General features: G+C 41.4%; 2 protein-coding genes across 2 annotated transcripts in view; both read left to right on the top strand.

Annotated features, from left to right (window-relative positions):
* The first annotated feature begins 1405 nt into the window (after window positions 1-1405).
* Window positions 1406-18626, top strand: LOC124044408 (sodium channel protein type 1 subunit alpha-like). The gene is made up of 3 exons (XM_046364054.1): window positions 1406-1666; window positions 17478-17791; window positions 18453-18626. Exons 2-3 carry the CDS (start codon window positions 17528-17530, stop codon window positions 18624-18626), a joined length of 438 nt encoding a protein of 145 aa, XP_046220010.1. The 5' UTR covers window positions 1406-1666; window positions 17478-17527.
* A 1304-nt stretch (window positions 18627-19930) lies between these two features.
* LOC124043840 (sodium channel protein type 2 subunit alpha-like) overlaps window positions 19931-27036 on the top strand; it is a 36803-nt gene continuing 29697 nt past the window's right edge. Inside the window, exons 1-6 of the mRNA XM_046362883.1 lie at window positions 19931-20016; window positions 20109-20237; window positions 21477-21568; window positions 24551-24799; window positions 25313-25376; window positions 25593-25734. Of these exons, the coding sequence (XP_046218839.1) occupies window positions 19937-20016; window positions 20109-20237; window positions 21477-21568; window positions 24551-24799; window positions 25313-25376; window positions 25593-25734 (756 nt within the window). The 5' untranslated portion in view covers window positions 19931-19936. The remainder of the gene's footprint in view (window positions 20017-20108; window positions 20238-21476; window positions 21569-24550; window positions 24800-25312; window positions 25377-25592; window positions 25735-27036) is intronic.

Consider the following 27036-nt stretch of genomic DNA (forward strand, 5'->3'; position numbering starts at 1 on the left):
GTATGTGAGATGAGCTGTTCTTCAATTTATAAGAGTGTATAACATGACACCACCATCCAATGTTGGTACAGAAAAACATTAAAGTCTCAATCAGTTATTAACTTATTTGGAACATTTAAAGCAGATCACACTCTTGCTTTCCCATAATGCATGCTGTCCTACCCAGGATTGCATTAGCTCAGTCTGGGCCACATTGTCTGGCTGGCACTCAGACAAATGCTTGCTCTTTAGAGCACCACCCATCAGAGTCCCTGTCTCTGAGCATTGATGTCCTAGAAATGACTGAACGTGTCAGTGTAGTTGCTGATGATTCAGAGAAGTGGGTCATGGTGGAAACTCACACACTGGCCAAACGTGCTATAGCCACATGAACCCAGCAATGTCCTCTGAATGGGAAAAAAAGTATCCTGGGAAAAACATTTAACAGGGAAGTCTGTAAATGTCACAGAGTGGTTTGTTAGTCATACAGCAGTGTGGGCCCCTTTGGCAACGAAAGGAACTTACCCAGAAAACAAAACCTTTAGAGATTCATGATGTAATTAATATAATTGAATATAATTAAAAAGTACTGTTAGTGTAATTTACCCAAATTAGAGTTTAACCAACACATTTTACCCAATTGGCAACATCAATCTATAGGTGCTTCCTTCATCAACTATTTCACTCACACATCTCCAATCAGACTTAACCGATTCTCTGATGTTGAATGGGAAACTATCAAGACGTTCAATAACACTGTTTTCTCTGAATATACAGAGTTGATGGTTGCTGCACGTCAGTAATTGGACGAATGACACAAAACAGCATTTCATTCCGTTGGATCCCTGAACAGTGCTGCCTGCAGCCCCTAGGTGCCCTCAGAAAACCTGGGAGATCTGGGTGTATTTTAGAGGTAGAATGACAGCTGGCAATATTCACACTTTTTTTATACGTGCCTTCTTATTTATCAGTCTCTTAACAAACATCTAATAAAAGAGTAATAGATGCATCAAAGTTGGTATTTTATGTTTTCTTAGATTAGGCTATACAAAATGGTGACAACAAGAGTAGCCTACTAAAGGGTAGAAAAACTAAATGGATTCACACACGGTAGTGACAACGCACACATGGTAGTGACAGTGTGTAGCGAAGCCTTTAGTCGTATCATAATGAGAAAAAACCTCCCCTACTTCACCCACCACTAGATGATGATCTGACAGTTTTATTATGTTTTTTAAGGTTATGTTACAGGTACATGTAACCTCCAGTTCAGTGATACCAAACTGTAGGTTGCCTCTCTATTATCTCTTCCCGACATCCACGACCACAGCAGACATGATTTCTGATCACGCACACAACCCTGCATCTCTGCAGTTATTTGTACCCGGCAACAACCGGAAGCGCAACAGAATGCTCTGAACAAGGCGACAGTGCTGGCAGCAATTTCATAACGCTCTCCTGTGTGATTTTTTTGGGGGGTCCATCTCTGGGAAATACTACATTATAGAGAGGAAAACCTTTTGACTTAATCAAGTATCCACATGTGTCCTCGAATCACCTTTTTTTACTCGGGAGAAAGCAACATCAAGGCGTGCCTGGCGATTATTGGCGGATTCTTCAACCTTCTTTGATGACAAACTAATGGTGGGTGCCGGGATGGGAATGGATGCCATGGGGCTGCCCAAAGGTGGGAAATTTTGTCTGCGTAATTTAGATAATTCTCCAAAAAAGTATTTATTTCTACAGTCATTTAATGTCTCAGTAGAAAACGGGAGAGGGAGCTGTCCCGTTTTTTCAAAGCTGATGGAAAAATAGAGGGAAAGAAGATGCCTGGAAGGTCCTTAAACAATAAAGATCAATTATTGGTAACTGAATTTTCCATGATGCGTAGGCCTAACCTATATATGTCCTATTCAAATCATTTTGATAGACCTTGGTATATCTACTTAAATAATTGAGTTTAGGGTCATCTTTATTATAGTCATCTTGTCATTTTGTCAGGGTATTACCAGAGTTTACATATATTTTATTCATTTAAAAAGAAAATAATAACTGTGGCGCAGGTTTTAAAGGGAATTTGTCTTGTTGGGTAAAATAAGCTCTTTAGAAGATAATACTATGATCCTGCTAGTTATGACAGCTTTGGGATCAAACCTCATTCTTATGTCAATGGATCAAACACTGGATCAGGCGTGAAGTATAGCCTCTGACAACATTGTTCTTTCGGCATTTTTGATCTCCCAGAGAAAATATAGTTCACCACAAATTATACTTGTTCCCTACTGTAGCCTAATTGAACCTTGTCAGAGCGGATATCAATCGAATGTTGTCGATCCCTGTGATCATAATATTGTCCCCTCTGCTGCTGTTTCTGTATCAGGTTTATAAAACAGATTGTTCCAGCTGACCCACCTAGAGAAGGTGTCACTTCCTGGTATTCCAACCTGTTAGATTCATATCAGCAGTGGCAAAAAGGCTACAAACGATGGAACAGCCAGACAACGATAACCGACTGTAGCCGACACTCCGGCCCCTGGGACTAGATAGGCCGTAATATGATTATTGCCGAAGAAAGACTATGAGAACTGAACACATATCAGTCAATAAATTATTTCGACTTTTTCCCAGTTTTTATTTATTAATCTGCGACATAGGCCTGTCATAACACATCAATATACATATATTTGTAGGCTATAAATCATAATCAGTCTGTTCGAACTCATCATCATGTATAGGCCCTGCATTGTGTATAGTTTCGCCGACGACCTAAATGTATCATACGTCCCCAATCACTCGACAAAGTAGCCAATTTTTTCTTAAAAATTGAGGAGGGATGCAAGCAGTGTTTGTGGGCGCTTGGCTATAGTACTGTCGTGTGTGTGAATGGGAAGGGTGGGTTGAGGGTGTTGGCTCTACCAGACTAGCTGGGTAGGGCTGAGATGTTGCTATGAGAAAGGCGTTGGAGCCTTCTCTATGGAAATAACTAAAGCCTCAATTATAGCGATATAGCAGCTGACCCTTCGTATTGAAAATATGCCATTGATAAAATAACATGTTTGATTCCCTCATGTAACATCTCATGCGGCCAGATAAACAAATGTGAGATTAGCCGAAATCTAGGCGTTCATTTTCGGATGTGTAACACGCACCCTATTTCATTTTCTGTTGTTGTGTCCACTTATTTAGGCGATATTTACCTTCCCTCCGCAGCCTACCAGGGAGCACCTTCTGGATGAGAGATAGTACATAGCCTACCATACAAGAAGCACTGTGTCAGGCTGCATTTCAACTTTGATTTAACCGGTTATGGTAACAGTCAATCAGATGTCATGCATGTGTTGCTCATAGGCTGCTGATAATGGTTTGAATATGATAATGGTCCTTTATATATTCTCATCTGTTGTTTGACTGGTTGGCCAGATAGCATATCTTTAGGGTATGTCTTTCACCTCAGTAACTTGCTTTTGCTTGCTGTTGACAGCTTAGAACATTGATTTTGTACCATTTTGTTGAAGTATAGGAAAAAAAACAGCAATTCCTAGTGCTATTGTTAATTGAAATTCCTATCTCAACTTTCCATAATCGTATCATGTGTTTGCGTGCATGAGTAAACTAAATCAACACGCATATTTAGTCATGACATGTGACATAATATACAAAAAGGGATATGCGCCCTAAAACGAGTATGATTTTAATCGTTACATCATTCTAGACTCTTATGTGGGTAATGCCATCACTTTTGAATCTCTCCTTTTTTGGGCATATCTCTTGAGAAATAATGGAGAATAAATCGTTGACATGCACACAACCAGCAGCCACTGTGAAAGGGATATCAGGCATTTTTGCTAGACCTACCGGCATTTCTGCACTTAGCCTAGTGCGGTTAAACTTGCAGCACCATAGACAGCAGCACATGCGCGAAAATAACCCGCTCAAATCCCTCAATCAACAGCTCCCATCCACGAAAGAAAGTAGCCTAGTCGTTGCTTTGTTGACAAAGTGACTTGTGTTTATTTTAATAACAGACTAAACTCACGTCCAACTGGGCACACACTGGTTCAACGTTTTTCCACATAATTTCAATACAATTACGTTGAACCAACGTGGAATAGACGTTGCATTGACGTCTGTGCCCAGTAGGGTTGGACTTTCAATGCGATTTTTGGTAGGTCCTTGTGTAATTGTAATGTGATATTGTACCCCCTAGCTCGATTGTCCATTGTTTGTAATCTATGTATGCTTGTGTTCCCTCATGTGCTTTATGTATTGATTTGTTGTTAAATAAAATAAAAAAATTAAATGCGGTTTTTGGTAGGCTATAATAGGCAACATGGCACTTAAATGCCAAAATTCTTTCGCACAAATAAGAAGCTGATAAAACGTCTGCTGGCAATTACAGTGCGTTTGAGAAAGTATTCAGACCTTGACTTTTTCCACATTTTGTTACTTTACAGCCTTATTCTAAAATTGATGCAATCATTTTTCCCCCTCATCAATCTACACACATTACCCCATAATGACAAAACAAAAACTGTTTTTTAGAAATGTTTGCAAATGATTTACAAATACAAATAGAAATACCTTATTAACATAAGTATTCAGACCCTTTGCTATGAGACTCTGAAATAGAGCTCAGGTGCATCCTGTTTCCATTGATCATCCTTGAGATGTTTCTACAACTTGATTGGTCCACCTGTGGTGAATTCAATTTATTTTACATGATATGGAAAGGCACACATCTGTCTATATAAGGTCCCACAGTTGACAATGCATGTCAGAGCAAAAACCAAGCCATGAGGTCGAAGGAATTGTCCGTAGAGCTCCAAGACAGGATTGTGTCGAGGCATAGATCTTCAGCATTGAAAGTCCTCAAGAACACAGTGGCCTCTATCCTTCTTAAATGGAAGAAGTTTGGAACCAGTAAAACTCTTCATAGAGCTGGCAGCCCTGCCAAACTGAGCAATCAGGGGAGAAGGGCCTTGGTCATGGAGGTGAACAAGAACCCAATGGTCACTGACAGAGCTCCAGAGTTCCTTGTGGAGAGGGGAGAACCTTCCAAAAGGACAACAATCTCTGCAGCACTCCACCAATCAGGCCTTTATGGTAGTGTGGCCAGACGGAAGCCACCCCTCAGTAAAAGGCACATAACAGACTGCTATGAGTTTGCCAAAAGACACCTAAAGGACTCTCAGACCATGAGAAACAAGATTCTCTGGTCTGATGAAACCAAGATTGAACTCTTTGGCCTGAATGCCAAGCATCACATCTGGAAGAAATCTGGCACCATCTCTACAGTGAAGCATGGTGGTGGCAGCATCATGCTGTGGGGATGTTTTTCAGCAGCAGGGACTAGGAGAAAAGTCAGGATCGAGGGAAGATGAACGGTGCAAAGTGCAGATAGATCCTTGATGAAAACCTGCTCTAGAGTGCTCAGAATCTCAGACTGGGGCGAAGGTTCACCTTCCAACAGGACAACGACCCTAAGCACACAGCTAAGACAACGCAGGCGTGGCTGAATGTCCTTGAGTGGCCCAGCTAGAGCCCGGACTTGAACCCGATCGTCTCTGAACATCTCTGGAGAGACCTGAAATAGCTGTGCAGCGACATTCCCTATTCAACCTGGCAGAGCTTGAGAGGATCTGAAGAGAAGAATGGGATAAACTCCACAAATACAGGAGTGCCAAGCTTGTAGCGTCATACCCAAGAAGAATCGAGGCTGTAATCGCTACCAGAGGTGCTTCAACAAAGTAATGAGTAAATGGTCTGAATACTTATGTAAATGTAATATTTCAGTTTTTAATTTTTATACATTTGTTAAAATTTCTACAAATCTGTTTTTGCTGTGTCATTATGGGGTATTGTGTGTTGATGATTGATGAGGGAAAAAAACAATTTTATTTATTTATTTAATAAGGCTGTAACATAAAAAAATGTGGAAAAGGTCAAGGGGTCTAAATTCTTTCTGAATGCATTGCATATAAATTCAATAGAGATAGCCTACTTTTCGCACAGACTTTTTCATTTTGCCTGAGAAGACTAAAAAGCTTCACTACATTGAGACTAATTTCAATTTGAGACCACTCGACCCAACTTAATGTGGGTCCATGTGAAAGCGGGGAGCCTGTTAGAATTAGTGAAACATGGAAGGGGAAGGCTGGGGTTGTCAGCCACTGAGGTCAAGCCCCTGGTCAGGTTTTGTTATGAACAGGACAGGGCTATGCATGGTGAAAGACAGAGAAAATAAATGTGCTGTCATTTGGGGTCAGTAATGATAGAGGAGACAAATGACTCAGCCTGGTCTCATAGACTGGACGTAATATAGTAAATGTAAATCCGGGACACTGAAATTAATACAATATGTTATGTTTGGTATAGTTACATAAGAAAGAAGGTTACTTAAGGCATAAACTAAAGTATACCACATACGTCTTGTAACCCAAAAGTTGCGTGTTTGATTCTCATCATTGACAACTTTAGCATATTAGCAAATTAGCAAATACTTAGCATGTTAGCTAACCCTTCCATTAACCCCAACCTTAAACCTTTAACCATAACCCTAGCCTAGCTAATGTTATCCACCCTGTTAATGTTATTATTAGCCACCTAGCCACCTAGCTTACGTCTAGCAACCCAAATGTTGAATGTTCGTATCTCACGATGGACAACTTTAGCATTTTAGCATGTTAGCAACTTTGCAACTACTTAATCCTTTTTAGCTACTTTGCAACTACTTAGCATGTTAGTTAACCCTTCCCCTAACCCTAACCTTAACCATTTAACCTAACTCCTAACCTTAACCTTTACTACCTTTTACCCTAACTCCCAGCCTGGCTAACCTTAGCCACCTATCTAACATCAGCATTTGCCACCAAGCCACTTAGCTAATATCTAGCAACCCAAAGGTTGCATTTTCGATTCTCATCACAGACAACTTTAGCATTTTAGATAATTAGCAACTTTGCAGCTACTTACTACTTTTTAGCTACTTTGCAACTACTTAGCATATTAGCTAACCCTTCCCCTAACCTTAACCTTTACCACCTTTTACCCTAACCCCCAGCCTGGCTAACCTTAGCCACCTATCTAACATCAGCATTAACTGCTAACCTTAACATCAGCATTAACTGCTAACCTTAAGTTAAACCCTAACCCTAACCCACAACTCTAATGTTAGCAACCTAGCTAACATTATCCACAACAAAAATAAATTTCATACATTTTGCAAATTCGTAACAATTTATAACTTACATATCATACTAATTGGAATGTCCCTGATTTAAATGTACTATGTTTCGTCTACCCCTGAGTCCAGGTTGAACGACTTGCCAGTTTTGTGCAGCTGGCCACCTCAAAGTCATGATGACATGTCACCAGCTTCCAGATGAAAAAAATATATTTGAATCATCTCAACAGCAGCTAATATCTCCAGTTGTCATTAGTGAGTAACACTTGTGTGCTATAGATAAATCAAATTGAATCGTATTTGTCACATGCTCAAAATAAAAACAAAAAAGCTTGTAATAGGTCCAATGGAGAGACTTGGTACGAGGATTCCAACCTGGTGTCTCATCGTATATCATTGGAAACTGGGAATTGCCTTGATTAAGTTTTGATAAAGCTTAAAGGAAGTATTTTTTTCATCATGACGCATTCTCACTATACCTGTTGAAATGTGGTACACCAATAAAAGATAGAATATCATTATATATATATATATATATATATATATATATATATATATATATATATATATATATATATATATATATTATACAGATATTTACATTTACTGTACCATTATATCTATGTTTTTGATTGTAGAGCAAGGTACCTACTGAGCACAAACTGGTTGAATCAGAATTGTTTCCATGTCATTTCAACAAAACAATTCAATGTAATGATTTTGAATCAATGTGGAAAACTGATAGGATTTGCAAAAAGTCATCAACGTAAAGGAATTTTTGGAAAGTTTTTATTTTTTCAACTTTTCACCTTTAACCTAAATACAATGGCATTGTTAACATTTTTGATGATCTGAAATCAAATCAAATTGTATTTGTCAAACGCTTCGTAAACAACTGATGTAGACTAACTGAAATGCTTACTTATGGGCCCTTCCCAACAATGCAGAGAAAAAAAAGATGAAGAAAAGAAAAATAATAACACTAGGAATAAATACACAATGAGTAACGATAATGTGGCTACTGTATATACAAGCAGTACCAGTACCGAGTTGATGTGCAGTTGTACAAGGTAATTGAGATAGATATGTACAGGCAACAGGATAGATAATAAACAGTAGCAGATGTGTATGTAATGTCAAACGAGTTAATGCAAAAAGGGTCAATGCAGATAGTTAAATAGTTAACCAATAGCTACCCGGACTAACTATTTAGCAGTCTTATGGCTTTGGGCTAGACACTTTTCAGGGTCCTGTTGGTTCCAGACTTGGTGCATCCGTACCACTTACTGTGCGGTAGCAGAGAGAACAGTCTATGACTTGGGTGGCAATTTTTAGGGGCTTCCTCTGACATCCCCTGGTATAGAGGTCCTGGATGGCAGGGAGCTCAGCCCCAGTTTTGTACTGGGCCTTATGCACTACCCTCTGTAATGCCCTGTTGAAACAGAGTTTGGTAGTCTCTAATGTGTGGATAGGCCACTGGGAGTAAAGAGATACCGGTCTGCACTCTGGTCAAAGAGTGATGACAGACACAGAAGCCCAGTCTAAGAGTAATCATGAAACAGAGTATTCATGTGGTCTGTGTACAGAGGGAAACTGGATAAAAGAAAGAGAAAATTACTACAATGTAAATCCAATAAACATTAATGTCAGCAATCTCCATACACCATTTACAACAAGAGAAAAATAACACACCATAATTCCTCTTAGGATAATTAACATTCAAATTAATCGCATAACTGTACAAAATGGTAAGACAACTGGTGAAGAAAGTTACATCTCTACATACACATTTATTTTATTTACATTGAACAATAGCAAAACAGGAATATTATAAAAATGAAATAAGTATTTGTTCTGACTTACATTTGGTCAAAAACTGATAAATATTCCTGCAAAAATATGAATGTTCTGATCACCACCAAAGCCAACTCTCAGTTCCATTTGTATACTAACAATTGGTTGCCATGGTGAATAATCCAATAATAATTGGTAGGACACATGAAAGGAAACATCAAATACTGGCAGAGCAATAACATTTCCTTTTAGATCTAGATAAACTTAGAGGATTCTAAATTAAAAATCGAACTGGCTTTAATACACTTGTGGTCAGATGCCAAGCAGTTGCCATACCAAGCGATGATGCAGACAGTGAAGATGCTCCAAATGGTGCATCTGTAGCACTGTTTGATGATTCATTTCCTAATCTTTTCAGCCTCCTTAGGGGAAAGAGGCATTGTTGTGCCCTCTTCACATCATTCCTTAGTGATGTGGACACCAAGGAACTTGAAGCTCTCGACCCGCTCCACCACAGCCCCATCAATGTGAATTGGGCCGTGCTCGGCCTTCCGCTGTTTCCTGTAGTCCATGATCAGCTCCTTTGTCTTTCCGGGGTTAAGGGAGAGGTTATTGTCCTGGCACCACACAGCCAGGTTACTGACCTCCTCCCTATAGGGAACTAAACACGCACCTCTGAGGGGCCCCTGTGCTGAGGGTCAGCATGGTGGATGTGTTGTCGCCTACCCTCCACCTGGGGGTGGCTCATCAGGAAGTCCAGGATCCAGTTTCAGAGGGAGGTGTTCAGTCATAGGGTCCTGAGCTTAGTGATGAGCTTGGAGGGCACTATACTGTTGAACACTGAGCTATTGTCAATGAACAGCATTCTCATGCAAATGCTCCTCTTGTCCATATTGGAGAGGGCAGTGTGGAGTGCAATAGAGATTGCGTCATCTGTGGATGTGTTGGGGTGCTGTGCGAATTGGAGTGTGTCCAGGGTGTCTGAGAAGATTGTGTTGATGTGAGCCATGACCAGACTTTCAAAGCATTTCATGGCAACAGGGCAATAGTCATTTAAAATCAAAATCAAATCAAATGTATTTATATAGCCCTTCGTACATCAGCTGATATCTCAAAGTGCTGTACAGAAACCCAGCCTAAAACCCCAAACAGCAAGCAATGCAGGTGTAGAAGCACGGTGGCTAGGAAAAACTCCCTAGAAAGTCCAAAACCCAGGAAGAAACCTAGAGAGGAACCAGGCTATGTGGGGTGGCCAGTCCTCTTCTGGCTGTGCCGGGTGGAGATTATAACAGAACATGGCCAAGATGTTCAAATGTTCATAAATGACCAGCATGGTCGAATAATAACAAGGCAGAACAGTTGAAACTCGAGCAGCAGCACAGTCAGGTGGACCGGGGACAGCAAGGAGTCATCATGTCAGGTAGTCCTGGGGCACGGTCCTAGGGCTCAGGTCCTCCGAGAGAGAGAAAGAAAGAGAGAATTAGAGAGAGCATATGTGGGGTGGCCCGTCCTCTTCTGGCTGTGCCGGGTGGAGATTATAACAGAACATGGCCAAGATGTTCAAATGTTCATAAATTACCAGCATGGTCGAATAATAGTAAGGCAGAACAGTTGAAACTGGAGCAGCAGCATGGCCAGGTGGACTGGGGACAGCAAGGAGTCATCATGTCAGGTAGTCCTGGGGCATGGTCCTAGGGCTCAGGTCAGTTGAAACTGGAGCAGCAGCATGGCCAGGTGGACTGGGGACAGCAAGGAGTCATCATGTCAGGTAGTCCTGGGGCATGGTCCTAGGGCTCAGGTCCTCCGAGAGAGAGAAAGAAAAAAGGAGAGAATTAGAGAACGCACACTTAGATTCACACAGGACACCGAATAGGACAGGAGAAGTACTCCAGATATAACAAACTGACCCTAGCCCCCCGACACAAACTACTGCAGCATAAATGCTGGAGGCTGAGACAGGAGGGGACAGGAGACACTGTGGCCCCATCCGAGGACACCCCCGGACAGGGCCAAACAGGAAGGATATTTAGAAAGGTTATCTTGGCGTTCTTGGGCACAGGGACTATGGTGGTCTGATTGAACATTTTACGTATTACAGACTGGGTCAGGTGGAGGTTGAAAATATTAGTATAGACACTTGCCAGCTGGTCAGCGAATGCTCTGATTACACCTCCTGGTAATCCCTCTGGCCTGCGGCCTTGTGAATATTAACCTGAAGAGCGAAATCACACAGTCATGCATGGTTCAGTGTTGCTTTTCTCGAAAGAGCGCATAGAAGGAATTTGGCTCATCAAATAGGCTCAGGTCACTGTGCAGCTCACGGCTGGTTTCCCTTTGTAATCAGTAATAGAGCTGCCACATCTGACGAGTGTCTGACTTAGTAGGATTTGATCTTAGTCCAGTAATTGATGTTTTGACTGTTTGATGGCACGTCGGAGGTAATAGCGGAATTTATGATAAGCTTTGGGATTAGTTTCCCTCTCCTTGAAAGCAGCAGCTCTAGACTTTAGCTCAGTGCGGATGTTGCCTATAATCCATGGCTTCTGGTTGGGATATGTATGTACGGACACTGTGGGGACGTCGCTTTGATGCACTTATTAATGAAGCTGTTTATTGATGTGGTAAACTCCTCAATGTTATCGGATGAATCCCGGAACATATTCCAGTGAAACGGTCCTGTAGTTTAGCAAAATGGTGCCGGAGGAGATGGCTGCCATTTTACGGTCTCCTAACCAATTGTGCTATTATGTGGGGGTTTTTCGCGATATTTGTCAATTATTTTGTACATAATGTTTCTGCAACCGTATCTTACGGAAGAAAAGAGCTTCTGGATATCAGGACAGCGATCACTCACCTCGGATTAGACAAAGATTTCTTCAACAACATCAACAACAAGCAGGACTCACACGATATTCTCCAAACATCCCACAGAGCAGACATCCCAATTATTCGCAAAAGGAAGCGACTCAGAGGAAGAAGAGCCAGATGCCTCGTCCGGACCCGCAGAAGACAACTAGGAAAGCTGCCGTTACCGTCAATATTAATCGCCAACGTGCAATCATGTCCCGTTGGTAGGATATAAGATCACGAATATCCTACCAACGGGACATCAAAAATTGCAATATCCTATGCTTCACGGAATCGTGACTGAATGACGACATGGATATTCAGCTAGCGGGATACACACTGACACGGCAGGATAGAACAGCACACTCCGGTAAGACGAGTGGGGGCGATCTGTGCATATTTGTAAACAGCTGGTGCACGAAACCTAAGGAAGTCTCTAGATTTTGTTTGCCTGAAGTAGAGTATATTGTGATAAATTGCAGGCCACACTACTTGCCTAGAGAGTTCTCAGCTATACTTTTCGTGGCTGTTTATTTACCACTATAGACAGATACTGGCACTAAGACCGCACTCAGTCAGCAAACAGGAAATCACTCACCCAGAGGCGGCACTCCTATGCAGGGAAACTTAAACCAGTTCTACCAAATCTCTATCAACATGTTAAATGTGCAACCAGAGGGAAAAACATTCTAGATCACCTGTACTCCACACACAGAGACGCGTACAAAGCTCTCCCTCGCCCACCATTTGGTAAATCCGATCACAACTCTATCCTCCTGATTCCTGCTTACAAGCAAAAATTAAAGCAGGAAGCACCAGTGACTTGGTCCATAAAAAAATGGTCAGATGAAGCAGATGCTAAACTAGAGGACTGCTTTGCTATCACAGACTGGAATGTGTTCTGGGATTCTTCCGATGACATTGAGGAATACACCACATCAGTCACTGGCTTTATCAATAAGTGCATTGAGGACGTCGTCCCCACAGTGACTGTACGTACATACCCCAACCAGAAGCCATGGATTACAGGCAACATTCGCACTCAGCAAAAGGGTAGAGATGCCGCTTTCATGGTGCGGGACTTTAACCCAGAAGCTTACAAGAAATCCCGCTATGCCCTCCGACGAACCATCAAACAGGCAAAGCGTCAATACAGCGCTAAGATTGAATCATACTACAACGGCTCCGATGCTCGCCGGATGTGTCAGGGCTTACAAACTATTACAGACTACAAAGGGAAGCACAGCCGTGAGCTGCCCAGTGACCTGGCCAACATCCAATGAGGTTGCAGAGCGCCAAATTCAAATACAGAAATACTCATTATAAAAATTCAGAAGACAAAACATATTTTACATAGGTTTAAAGATGAACGTCTTGTGAATCCAATCACGGTGTCAGATTTAAAAAATGTTTTGTGGCGAAAGCATACGTTACGATTATTTGAGAACATAGCCCAGCAGACAAATCATTACAAACAGTAACCAGCCATGTAGAAGAGTTACACAAAAAAGAAATAGAGATGAAATTAATCCCTTACCTTTGATGATCTTCATATGGTGGCACTCAGAAGACATTCATTTACTCAATAAATGTTCATTTTGTTCGATAAAGTGTCTTTATATCCAAAAACCTCAGTTTTGTTCACACGTTTTCTTCAGTAATCCACAGGCTCAAACGCAGTCAAAACAGGCAGACAAAAAAAATCAAAATTGCATCCGTAAAGTTCATAGAAACATGTCAAATTATATTTATATTCAATCCTCAGGTTGTTTTTAGCCTAAATTATCTATAATATGCAACCGGACAATAACGTCGTCAATATAAAAGGTAAACAAGAAAGGCACTCTCTCGGGATTGCCCATGAAAAAGCTCTGTGACACGGTAGGGTCCACTCATTCAGACTGGTATTACTCCCTCATTTATCAGAATACAAGCCTGAAACAATTTCTAAAGACTGTTGACATCCAGTGGAAGGCATAGGAACTGCAATTTGAGTCCTAAGTCAACGGATACTGTAATGGCATTGAATAGAAAAAGGCTCAGGTCACTGTGCAGCTCAAGAAAAAAAAACGACTTCCTGAATGGATGGTTATCAGGTTTTCGCCTGCCAAATCAGTTCTGTTATACTCACAGACACTATTTTAACACTTTTGGAAACTTTAGAGTGTTTTCTTTTCAAATCTATGTTTTCTATCCAGTCATATGCATATCATATCTTCTGGGCCCGAGTAGCAAGCCGTTTAATTTGGGCATGCTTTTCATCCAAAATTCCCGAATGCTGCCCCCTACCCTAGAAAAGTTAAACAGGTCAACATACACAAGGCTGCGGGGCCAGACGGATTACCAGGATGTGTGCTCTGGGCATGTGCTGACCAACTGGCAGGTGTCTTCACTGACATTTTCATGTCTCTGATTGAGTCTGTAATACCGACATGCTTCAAGCAGACCACCATAGTCCCTGTGCCCAAGAACACAAAGGCAACCTGCCTAAATGACTACAGACCCGTAGCACTCACGTCCGTAGCCATGAAGTGCTTTGAAAGGCTGGTAATGGCTCACATCAACACCATTATCCCAGAAACTAGACCCACTCCAATTTGCATACCGTCCAAACAGATCCATAGATGATGCAATCTCTATTGCACTCCACACTGGCCTTTCCCACCTGGACAAAAGGAACACCTATGTGAGAATGCTGTTCATTGATCACAGCTCAGCGTTCAACACCATAGTACCCTCAAAGCTCATCACCAAGCTAAGGAACCAGGGACTAAACACCTCCCTCTGCAACTGGATCCTGGACTTCCTGACAGGCCGCCCCCAGGTGGTGAGGGTAGGTAACAACACATCTGCCACGCTGATCCTCAACACTGGAGCTCCCCAGGGGTGCGTGCTCAGTCCCCTCCTGTACTCCCTGTTCAACCACGACTGCATGGCCAGGCACGACTCCAACACCATCATTAAGTTTGCTGACGACACAACAGTGGTAGGCCTGATCACCGACAAAGACGAGACAGCCTATAGGGAGGAGGTCAGAGACCTGGCCGGGTGGTGCCAGAATAACAACCTATCCCTCAACGTAACCAAGACTAAGGAGATGATTGTGGACTACAGGAAAAGGAGCACCGAGCACGTCCCCATTCTCATCGACGGGGCTATAGTGGAGCAGGTTGAGAGCTTCAAATTCCTTGGTGTCCACATCACCAACAAATATGATTGGTCCAAACACACCAAGACAGTCGTGAAGAGGGCACGACAAAGCCTATTCCCCCCCAGGAAACTTAAAGGATTTGGCATGGGTCCTGAGATCCTCAAAAGGTTCTACAGCTGCAACATCGAGAGCATCCTGAGTGGTTGCATCACTCCTGGTAGGGCAATTGCTCGGCCTCCGACCGCAATCCACTTCAGAGGTGCGTACAGCCCAGTACATCACTGGGGCTAAGCTGCCTGCCATCCAGCATCTCTACACCAGGCGGTGTCAGAGGAAGGCCCTAAAAATTGTCAAAGAACCCAGCCACCCCAGTCATAGACTGTTCTCTCTACTACCGCATGGCAAGCGGTACCGAAGTGCCAAGTCTAGGACAAAAAGGCTTCTCAACAGTCTCCCGTTGATAGGATAGTGATTGTACGTTCACCTATAGAACAGAGGGTAGAGGCATTTCATTTACTCACCGACGTAGTCTCATCAGGGAGCCCACTCTTTTGCCTCTCTTGCACCGTCTCTTTCTGTTTTGAGTCGCGGGGATTAGGGACTGGTCCGGAATGAGCAGGTACATCCAACAGCTGCTGACTTGTTGAAGTAGAAATCTTCATCCAAATCTTATGCCCAGACGCTGTTTTCGGACATAGAAAATGAAAATCTTGGCTATATTAGATAGATTTGTCACCCCTCAAGGCTTGAATATGAAATCTATGCTTTATTTTGTTTTACAATATAAAATATTTAATTCTGAATAATTGGTTCTATTATTCAGGAAGCAGGTGTCAGCTGTTCATTGCACTATTTCCATAACTGCTGCTACTTGTGCATGTGCTCTGCTCCTTCAGTGCATGCACTCAGGTGTGTAACCACAAGCAATATGCATGCCATGACTATGTCCTAATGAAACTGTTGTGAAACTCTTTATTCAACTGTTGCGAATATATATATATTTCCTATCCCATTTGGAAGATGTACTGTATAGAATAGAGTAGTCTGAATGTTTTCAAAATGTATTTTTGTCCTTTTGGTAACTATAGTATAAAGTTTGGCTTTGGCTTTGAGGTCAATTTGTCGTATGCAGTAAGGCCAACAATAGAATTAATTTTAAATAAGCTAATGTGGCTGAATTTCGTACACAGTTACAACTGGCAAATTCTGTACAGAAAAACTTTTACTGGAAAGCCATTTCTTGATGACTTTTTCCATTTAATGAAGGAAAATTATATGCGCCGACTAGCCATTAAATTGATTAGAAGATGTGTGAGTTGCATACAGTAGTAATGGCGATCATAGGCACTTATGAGTTCATTCCAAATTCAGGGTCAATTTGTGCACAGCTGGCTAAAGAGTCAAACTAGTCCATCACAGCAGTGACAATAAAGGTATTTCTAGTATAATGTATTTAATGTATTTATTTGCTTTTCAAATCATTAATATTCACAACCCACAACACCACCACTCACATGAAGAATATGGGGAGATATGATAATTTGCCATGACAGAGCACAAAGACACCTCAAACAGAGGTTACAACAACTGCTTTAGTTTCACTAAATCCCTTGGTTGGTTTTACTATGTTGACATATTGACGTGATTTATGTTAAATCCAATCCAGCATTGACCAGTGTGTTAGTGATTGATTTTTTGGATCCGACAAGACAAACAATGTGTTTTATTGCACTGTAAAGCCAATGACAAAGTGATAAAGCAGATGTGACAGATGCAGAAGAAGCAGTAGTAAAGGGATGCTTGATATCGCCATCGCAGTGTCCCTGTGCATCATGTTACCACTCTCTGAGTCGATTTGGAAACTCAGCCTCTCCCTCTGTCTCGTCCCTACTCTTTACACTGTGACATTTTATAGTGGAAACTTTAAGCCCATGCCTCCTAGCTGTTGTCTGTGTGATTGGCTCTGGAACAGAGAGTAATGGGTTAAACTAGAAGTCGCATCTGATGCGGAATCCCTCCGTTTAATCCCATGTACTGTATTATAATGTCACATCTGACTGAGTTTTCCCCAGGTAGTTGCTGTGGAGTGAAGAGTATTGGCAGGTCTCTCTAGACTTTTTAGGACCAGCTACTTGTCCTCTGTGGGATCTGTCCACAGCCAGATCTCCCCTCCACTCATTCGGTTGTTTTCTTTAGAAAAAGTGAAGTGTAGGTGTAAAGAATAGACTGTGAAGTACCTCATATTGATGGTTTGGCCGCCAAAGAGTGGCATGGAAAGCATTTTTGTTTTCTTTCTCACTGGTACCTGTGTGATATTGGATGGTTGTAAGTGTAAGATTATAATGGAATCATATTGTCCAAGTCAGTGTGTTAGGCACTTATAAAGGTTGCACATTTCCTGCAACAGAAATATTTCATTGCCTCAGTAGTCGACGCTCAGTATCATTGCCTCATTGCCTCAGTAGTCGACGCTCAGCCACTACACTTGCCTCTTACTGGAGTTTCTCCCTCTTGTTTCTTCAGCTCTTTCTAATGCAGGAGGCTAGCCGTTCACTCTGAAAGTGCAGGATGAAATGATGGAACAGCAGCTTGTACCGCCAGGACCAGACAGCTTCCGCCCGTTTTGTCGTGAGTCCCTCGATGCCATCGAGAGGCGGATCGCTGACGAGAACGCCAAGAAGTCCAAGGCGAAGCCCAACAACGATGACGACGACGGGCCTAAGCCCAGCAGTGACCTGGAGGCTGGCAAATCACTGCCACTCATATATGGGGACATTCCCAAAGGATTGGTGTCTACACCACTGGAGGACTTGGACACCTTCTACAGCAATCAGAAAGTGAGTGGGATTGGTCATCCCAAAGAGCTGGGCTTTGAAACCAAGGAGAGGATGTTTGGATGAGTTGTGAAGGGTTAAGGCAGTATTGGAAAGCATTTGGATCCATGTCATATTTTGAGCAGAGAGTTTATGTTTATGCAAACTAGTACTGTCTATCCTGTCATGTGTATTCTGTGCAGTGAGATATCTCTATGTGTCAGGCACTGTGATTACCCAGAGTTGCAGTAGCACAGGCTATCTCTGTTGTCAGATCCAAGTTCAGTTATTATGTAGGACAAAGTGATGAAGCACACTGTTATCCATCCAGAACTTTTGTATCCAAGGTGACAGAAAAGCTATGATTGATAGGGCTCCCGTCTGACAATTTCAGGGGAGACATATCACAACACCACAGAGTACCACTGTGCTCTACAATGTGTGTTATAGCAATAACAGAAGCTGGTGTTGTGTTGTCCTTCTTTTTGTGAATAATTTCCATTACTCATAAGTGACCAGGAATATGTGTTGACACTATCTCTCTCTCTCTCTCTCTCTCTCTCTCTCTCTCTCTCTCTCTCTCTCTCTCTCTCTCTCTCTCTCTCTCCCTCTCTCTCTCTCTCTCTCTCTCTCTCTCTCTCTCTCTCTCTCTCTCTCTCTCTCTCTCTCTCTCTCTCTCTCACAGACCTTTATAGTGTTGAACCGAGGGAAGGCCATCTTCCGCTTCAACGCCACTCCTGCATTGTATGTCTTAAACCCCTTCAACCCTCTTAGAAGAATATCAATTAAGGTTTTGGTACACTCATATCCTTCGATTAGAAAAGGATTAACCACATTTAATGTTTTTGCGGTCAAATAAATATGTGTCCTATATCGCATGTCTGTATCTTGTTTGTACAGATAATGATTTAAGCATTAAGGCCCGGGGGGTATATGGCCAATATACCACGGCTAAGGGTTGTTCTTATACACAACGCAAAGTGGAGTGCCTGGACACAGCCCTTAGCCGTGGTATATTGGCCATATACCACAAACTCCCGAACTGCCTTATTGCTATGATAAACTGGTTACCAACGTAATTAGAGCAGTAAAAATATACCCGTGTTATATGGTCTTATATACCATGGCTGTCACTTTATACAACGCGTGGGTCTAATCCTGAATGCTGATTGGTTGAAACCACATTCCAGCCAGTGTCTATTCCACAACTTACCACCGGCTAAATCTATGACATTAAAATGCCTGTTAACTGCGCAATTCACTGTCCCATCAGCCCAGCCAAGCAATTTATAAACTTGTTCTCCACTATAAAAAGCATCTAGACATTATCACATTTCTCACATTTCTTTTAGACTAACATTTCATTTTCAACAACGGAGATTTGTATAAATCTTGCTGGCTGTCTCTCCAACATTTGTAACATTGTTTCAATATGCAAATTAGATCTCTAGCTGTCCCATAGTAATGAACATGTCAAAGAAATATCAATAGAAAACAGGTAAAACAAAACGAAGTGCAGCTAATTTGCTGCCTTTCCAGCTTCAGTTTGAAGTGATTGTGTTAGCTGTGTTGTTGGCTAGCTGACCTAGCTCCTCTGAACAACAGTGTCCTGACGAGTGAGCCCATTTTCTATGCCAGGCGAAATCGTGCCTCATTAGCTCATTGTTATGGATGTATCCAAATAAATGTATCCAGACAACAGCTTAAACAAGCGCAAATGCAGCTACTTTGCTGTTATTCTGGCTGCACTTTTTGTGCAAGGGATAAGAACGTTGCCAGCCAGTATTTGTAATAGCACATTTCGAACGAATGACTGAACAACTGGGTCGCGTCTCTAGATACAGAACAAAAAGACTGACCGACTGGGTAGCTTCCATAGATAGTGAACAAAAAGACTGAAAATGCATCAAAATGAAATGTTCAACAAAAATATGTCAATCATTATTTGAATATGTTGGTAACCCGTTGTATAAAAGTGATAAGGCCCTCGAAGGCGGTGGCACAATATATCCTCCAAACACAGGCTTCTCGGGCATTATCTCCTAGTTGTGAGAGGTGTACGTTTTATGCCAGAGTCAAGTGTTGTATTGCATGATATGTGTAATGAATATTGAATCAATAGGTCTGGACAGTTCCGTTTCCTTGACAACTGCCTCCACATTGTTCAGCATGGTAATCATGTTGACTATCCTTACCAACTGTGCGTTTATGACCCTGAGTCAGCCCCCAGACTGGACAAAGAATGTCGAGTAAGTCATCGTCTTACCCCGAAATCGACACTCTTCCACAATACACACACAGTAATCTATGTAGACTAAACAGTCCTCTTTGTTTCCAACAGGTACACATTCACTGGAATCTATACATTTGAATCTCTTATAAAAATTCTGGCAAGGGGCTTCTGTGTCGGGAAGTTTACCTTTCTCCGAGACCCATGGAACTGGTTGGATTTCTGTGTTATTGTCATGGCGTAAGTATTCTCTCATTTTCCTGGTATGATCAGTAATAGGAGTCGTCTGTAGCTTTAATAAGGACTATTATTAGCTTCTGATATTATTACTTACCTACAGTGTGTAACTATTGGCAACACTGTCCACCGGGGTTCCCCAATAGGCAGCCCGCGATCCAAATTCAGCACGCGGGTTATTTTATTTGGCCCCTAAAGTATATATTTTTTGTTTATAATTTTCGTTGTTGGACATAAAAGACTGTAAAATCACCCGAAAATCAACCCAAAAGTGATTTAAATTTAGGAAATCTGTTCCAAAGTATTCCCAAGCATAAATAGAGAGGCATATGTGAATTGTATCCCAATGTAATCAAGGTTTGAAATTATTTGTTTTTTGTCAAATACTAAATATGTTCGTAATTCTTGCGGTGAATTTGCAGTATACAAATCATTTATAACTTTGTCCTGGCCGCTCAAGGAAAAATTGGCCCAGGCTGAATGTAATTGGGGACCCCTGCTGTACAGTCACTAATGTTCACTATATAAAATTCTCACAACAAACCCACTTCTACACTGCTAGTAATTTTGCCTACATGTATTTCTACTAACACCTACCGGCCTTCACTACGGTTTGTTTTTGCTGCTTGAGGCAGATGAGTTACAACAAGTACAGGGCGAATGTCGATTTAGATTACAACATCGATTCTGTTTGTTGTTCAGGGGCAACATGCCACCTTGGTTTATTCTTTGTGTTGTTAGTGCATTCATTGTTGGTGGCTTACACAAGAGAACAGTCGTATTGCAGTACTGTGTTAGGATGGTTGCAAGTTCCTGTATGTACAAAACCATGATGAATATTGAGGCACTCATACTGCTCAGACTAACGTGAACTTTGATAGTGTTAATCCTTGTTAATTGTCCTCAGACTCCTCACACCTATTGTCTATCCCACCTTGTAATGGTGTTTGAGGGGTTTAAGGCCCTTGCCATGTAACATGAATGTCTTTTTTCCTGAACTACACAAGCTCTATTGTAATTGTGAATTTTCCTGCAGGTATGTAACAGAGTTTGTAAACCTAGGCAATGTTTCAGCTCTTCGCACTTTCAGAGTACTAAGAGCTTTGAAAACTATTTCAGTTATCCCAGGTAAGGAGTGCCTGCTGCCAGTTGTCAGCCAGCCCCTTCCTTGTGTCATGTTTCCTCCGACTGCTCTCTGTTGTCCTGTCATGGCGTCTGTTTGTGTCCTACCCCTTATTACAGATATGTCACAGAGTTTGTGGACCTGGGCAATGTCTCAGCACTGAGAACGTTCAGGGTTCTCCGAGCTTTGAAAACTATATCGGTCATCCCAGGTGAGAGCAAGGTTAAGGGTTAAGGTTTAGGGGCCAAAGGGTGGTAATGTACTACTCACTCCATCAAAGTTTAAGGGTCACTTCACCTTTACGTTTTTATTTAGGTCTGATGGTTTGCCTGTTGTAATGTGGCCAGTAAAATCAGTAATCTGAAGCAGTTCCTTGAAATGGAAAGGATTCCCTGCTTTTAGACCTACTATTTTATTTCTTAATTTGTTTATTTCTCCAGAACAGACTTGGGGGTTTAGTCGATTTTGTTTGCATGAGACTGTTTACATCCAGCTTGTGTAATTGCGTTTGTGGTGCTGTCCAGCTCTCCTCTCCTTCCTTTGCTGTTTGGGATGGTTGCTTGTCATTGTCCTCCCTGACTGGGGTGTCTGCCTTCATTCAACTGCTCCCGACTGTGCTGTTGGTCTAGTAAGGGTGTGTCATATGTCAGAGCGAATCGTGATGCATGTCCACCCCCACAGACATGCATGCTTTTGTTATTGTACTCTGAGACATATTTTCTGATCCAAGCTCTTAGTAAGGTTTATAGCACACTGGCATATCTACAGTACAGCATACATACAGTGCATTTGGAAAGTATTCAGACCCCTTGACTTTTTCCTCATTTTGTTACGTTACAGCCTTCTTCTAAAATGGATTCAATTGTTTTTTTTTTCAATCAGGTTCAAGTCCAGGCTCTGGCTGGGCCACTCAAGGACATTCAGAGACTTGTCTGGGCTGTGTGCTTAGGGTCGTTGTCCTGTTGCACCCCAGTCTGAGTGCTCTGGAGCAGGTTTTCATCAAGGATCTCTCTGTACTTTTCTCCGTTCATCATTCCTTCGATCATGATTCGTCTCCCAGTCCCTGCCACTAAAAAACATCCCCACAGCATGATGCTGCCACCACCATGCTTCACCGTAGGGATGGTGCCAGGTTTCCTCTAGACATGATGCTTGGCATTCAGGCCAAAGAGTTCAATCTTGGTTACATCAGACTAAAAAATATTGTTTCTCATAGTCTGAAAGACCTTTACATGCCTTTTGGCAAACTCCAAGTGGGCTGTCGTGTGCCTTTTACTGAAGAGTGACTTACATCTGGCTACTCTACCATAAAGGCCTGATTGGTGGAGTGCTGCGATTGTTGTCCTTCTGGAAGGTTCTCCCATCTCCACAGAGGAATTCTGGATCTCTGTCAGAGTGACCATCAGGTACTTGGTCACCTCCCTGACCAAGATCCTTCTCCCCCGATTGCTTGGCCAGCTTTAAGAAGTCTTGGTGGTTACAAACTTCATCCATTTAAGAATGTTGGAGGCCGTTCTTGGAGACTTTCAATGTTGCAGAAATGTATAGGTACCCATCCCCAGATCTTTGCCTCGACACAATCTTATTCTCAGAGCTCTACGGAAAACTCTTTCGACCTCATGGCTTGGTTTTTGCTCTGACCTGTGCTGTCAACTGTTGGACCTTATATAGATAGTGTGTGCCTTTCCAAATCATGTCTAATCAATTGAATTTACCTCAGGTGCTCCAGTCAAGTTGTAGAAACATCTCAAGGATGATCAATGAAAGCAGGATGCACCTCATATCAAAGCTTCTGAATACTTATGTAAATGTTATATTTCAGTTGTACATTTGCTAAAATAAAAGTAAAACTGTTTTTGCTTTGCCATTATGGGGTATTGTGCGTAGATTGATGAGTTTTTTATTTGTATTTAATCCATTTTAGAATAAGGCTGCAACGTAACAACATGTGAAAAAAGGAAAGGGGTCTGAATACTCTCCGAATGCACAGTATGTCAATTGTGGCGAGAAATGCCTGGACATTATAACAACTATGAGTAGGCATATTGGTTTTTATAATCACCTGTAGAGCAATAAAGAACTTTATTTTTAGCTACATTGTCATTTATGGATGTGTGCTATAAACATATTACTGGGCGTTTGATCTTAGACGGAAAAGATGATGTGCTTATAATGGCTCATATAACTCTAGTGGAGAAAAGAACATGGGATAACTAGGGTTGCAAAGATATCGGTAATTTACCAAAGTTGCCAGAATCTTCAGTAATTTGGGTAATTAACAGAAAATCCACTGCAATATATCATACATTTGGTAATTCATAATTTAATAACTTAAAAAAAACACATATAGTAATCATTTTGTATGTATGTGTCCGTATTGTCTGAGTTTCTAGTAGATAGACCATATGGTTTTAAAGAAAATTGCCTAATTAATGAAAAAAAGCATCTAATCAACAATGGCATTATTTTCATTTAACTCTGCAATTATTCCAGCTATTGTCTTTTCTTCACAACTGCCACCAGTTTGACGCCAAAACGTTGATAACAAATACATATTAACCTAGTAAAATAAATATAAAGTTTGCAAAAAATATATAAAGGATATTATGCTGAAATGCTAATATTAAACACCAATAGTATTCACTAAGTTGACGGTTTATATTTAAGATAATGTTTAACAGCTTTGTTGTTTTATATTTTTAAATCATCTTATTTAATGATGTCATATATTTTACATGTGATAAGGCCACACAGAGGTCAGAGATAATTACAGACATATCCCCAAAGGGCCACTAGATGTCTTGAAATAAATGATGTCTAGATGTCTTGAAATAATTATAATAAATGAATGATACCAAAATTCTGGTAGTTTACTGGTAAACTTTGAACGTTTCTAGTAATATACCCTCCCTTTGCAACCCTAGGGGTAACAGATGAAACCTCATCCTCGTGGTGTACGACCCATCGAGACAGTCGAATTGGACCGCACTGCCAGCGTTCCCATCTCTGACAATTATATGAGCAGCTGCTTTTGGACACATCCACACATTTGTTTTTTTTTAAACATATGAAGCAACAGACATGCTGTTTCATGCTGTGATGTTTACATTGTGTACAAATGAAGGTGTCTTCTTTGCATACACTGTATAAGACTCCTATGCGAATAACAGTGAGGTTCTGTCGTGTCCTGCAGGCCTGAAGACCATTGTGGGAGCGCTGATCCAGTCAGTGAAGAAACTGTCAGACGTGATGATCCTCACTGTATTCTGCCTAAGTGTCTTTGCCCTAGTAGGCCTGCAGCTGTTCATGGGGAATTTAAGAAACAAATGTTTAAGGATCCCTCTTAACTCAACCAACCTCTTTGATGATTCAGTCGACTTTAATGGGACGGACCTCAACAAGACCAGCTCGTTCAACTGGACCTATTACACGAATGATCCCAGTAAGCATGTTTCTTTGGCTTCAGACAGTCAATGGAGGGTTAGTGAAGGCCATGCTATAAGCCTCAGACTACAGTGTGTGAGTCACAGCTCATTGCTAGCAGCCAAACGAGCAGATCCTGGCTAAAGAGCGTAATGTAAAATGACAGGAATGGCTGAGGGGTTTGTAAGAGCTTCTGGTGGGAAGTAGTTTGGCGGTTCATCATAACACTGCCTGTTGGTGGATGATACTAGTGGAACGTTTAGCTTGTCAACACGGAGGGTATTGAGTCATCACCTAAGTGGGGAAAATGGCAGTGGCACCCTGATGGCCATAACACTAGGACCTGGGCAACCATGGGGTAAGAGGGGAGAAAATAGATTGAGCATTTTTAACGACCAGAGAAAGTGCTTTTTTTGTGAATAAAGCTTTGAACTGTTCTCTAGTTACAATGCTGTGTGAAGGTATTGAGGATGGAAATCATTTATTCTTTTTGCAGTTGGCGAAAGATTGATTTTGTCTCTTTTTCCTGTAGAAAATTATTACTACCTCCCAGGTAAAAACGATGCTTTGCTTTGTGGAAATGGCAGTGGTGCCGGGTAAGATCGAGCCCACATTACTGTCTTTGTATCTGATCGTCAGGATGCATTATTAATTGTGCTTGTGTGCGTGGTTTGCGTATGCATGCAAATGTGTGCGTGCGTGCTTGTCCTCGTGCATGTCTTTGTGCTTTAACATCAAAATAGACTTATTGTGAAAACCAGATATTGTGAATGCAGAGATAGGGATTATGATTGGCTTGTTGTTTGTTGTAGGCTGTGCCCAGAGGGATTCTGGTGCATCAAAGCGGGCCGGAACCCAGATTACGGCTACACCAGTTTTGACACGTTCAGTTGGGCCTTCCTGTCTCTGTTCAGACTGATGACTCAGGACTACTGGGAGAAACTCTACCAGCAGGTCTGTCTCATAGAGATGTACTAGAGAGCTCATCTCCTGTCTTTGCAATGGCCACTTTTGTGACAGCATGGGCAGCACCTTTGAGGAATATCTACATTTTAAAGTAGTCCATTTCTGTCTCTTCTACGTTGAGTGTACTGGCAGTCTTTAAATAGACTGATAATGCGCATAACACCCCCTACTTTGCTGGAGTGTATAATCTAATCAGGAACCGTATAAAACCAAGGTTGGTGATTAACTTCTTATGGCTGCCATCCCGTTAACGGGATAATTGTCATCAACAACCAATGAATTGCATTGCCACATTCAAATAATATTACTAAAAATATTTATATTCATGAAATCACAAGTGCAACAAAACGAAACACAGCTTAGCCTTTTGGTTATCCACCTGTCGTTTCAGATTTTGAAAATATGCTTTACAGCGAAAGCAATCCAAGTGTTTGTGTACGGTAATTGATCACTCGACAAAACATTATGTACACCTAGCATCAAGTAGCTTGGGCACAAAAAATCAGAAAAGCAATCAAATTAATTGTTTACCTTTGATGATCTTTGCGAGACTCCCAGTTGCACAATAAATGTTCCTTTTGTTCCATAAAGATGATTTTTATATCCAAAATACCTCAGTTTGTTTGGCGCATTATGTTCAGAAATCCACAGGAAAGAGCGGTCATGACAACGCAGACAAATTCCAAATAGTTTCTATAATGTCCACAGAAACATGTCAAACGTTTTTTTATAATCAATCCTCAGGTTGTTTTTAAAATATATAATCGATAATATATCAACCGCAACTGTATTTTTCTGTAGGAGAGGGAATGGCTGCCCAAACTCTGTTGCACGAGCAAAACTCATGCGAACACCTGACGCGATGTTATCTTTCTGACTCATTTTTCTAAATAAAATCCTGAAACTATGTCTGAAGATTGTCGACACCTTGAGGAAGCGATAGACAAAGGAATCTGGTTGATATCCCTTTAAATGGAGCAAAGGCAGGCTATGGAACATGGAGTTTTCAAAATAGAAGCCACTTCCTGGTTTGTTTTTCCTCGGGGTTTCGCCTGCAATATCAGTTCTGTAATACTCACAGACAATATTTTGACAGTTTTGGAAACTTTAGAGTGTTTTCTATCATAATCTGACAATATGCATATTCTAGCATCTTTTCATTTCTATCCAATATTACTAATAATATGCATACAGTGCCTTGCGAAAGTATTCGGCCCCCTTGAACTTTACGACCTTTTGCCACATTTCAGGCTTCAAGCATAAAGATATAAAACTGTATTTTTTTGTGAA

This window comes from Oncorhynchus gorbuscha, linkage group LG09, assembly GCF_021184085.1.
Source record: "Oncorhynchus gorbuscha isolate QuinsamMale2020 ecotype Even-year linkage group LG09, OgorEven_v1.0, whole genome shotgun sequence".
In the NCBI taxonomy this organism is placed as follows: domain Eukaryota; kingdom Metazoa; phylum Chordata; class Actinopteri; order Salmoniformes; family Salmonidae; genus Oncorhynchus; species Oncorhynchus gorbuscha.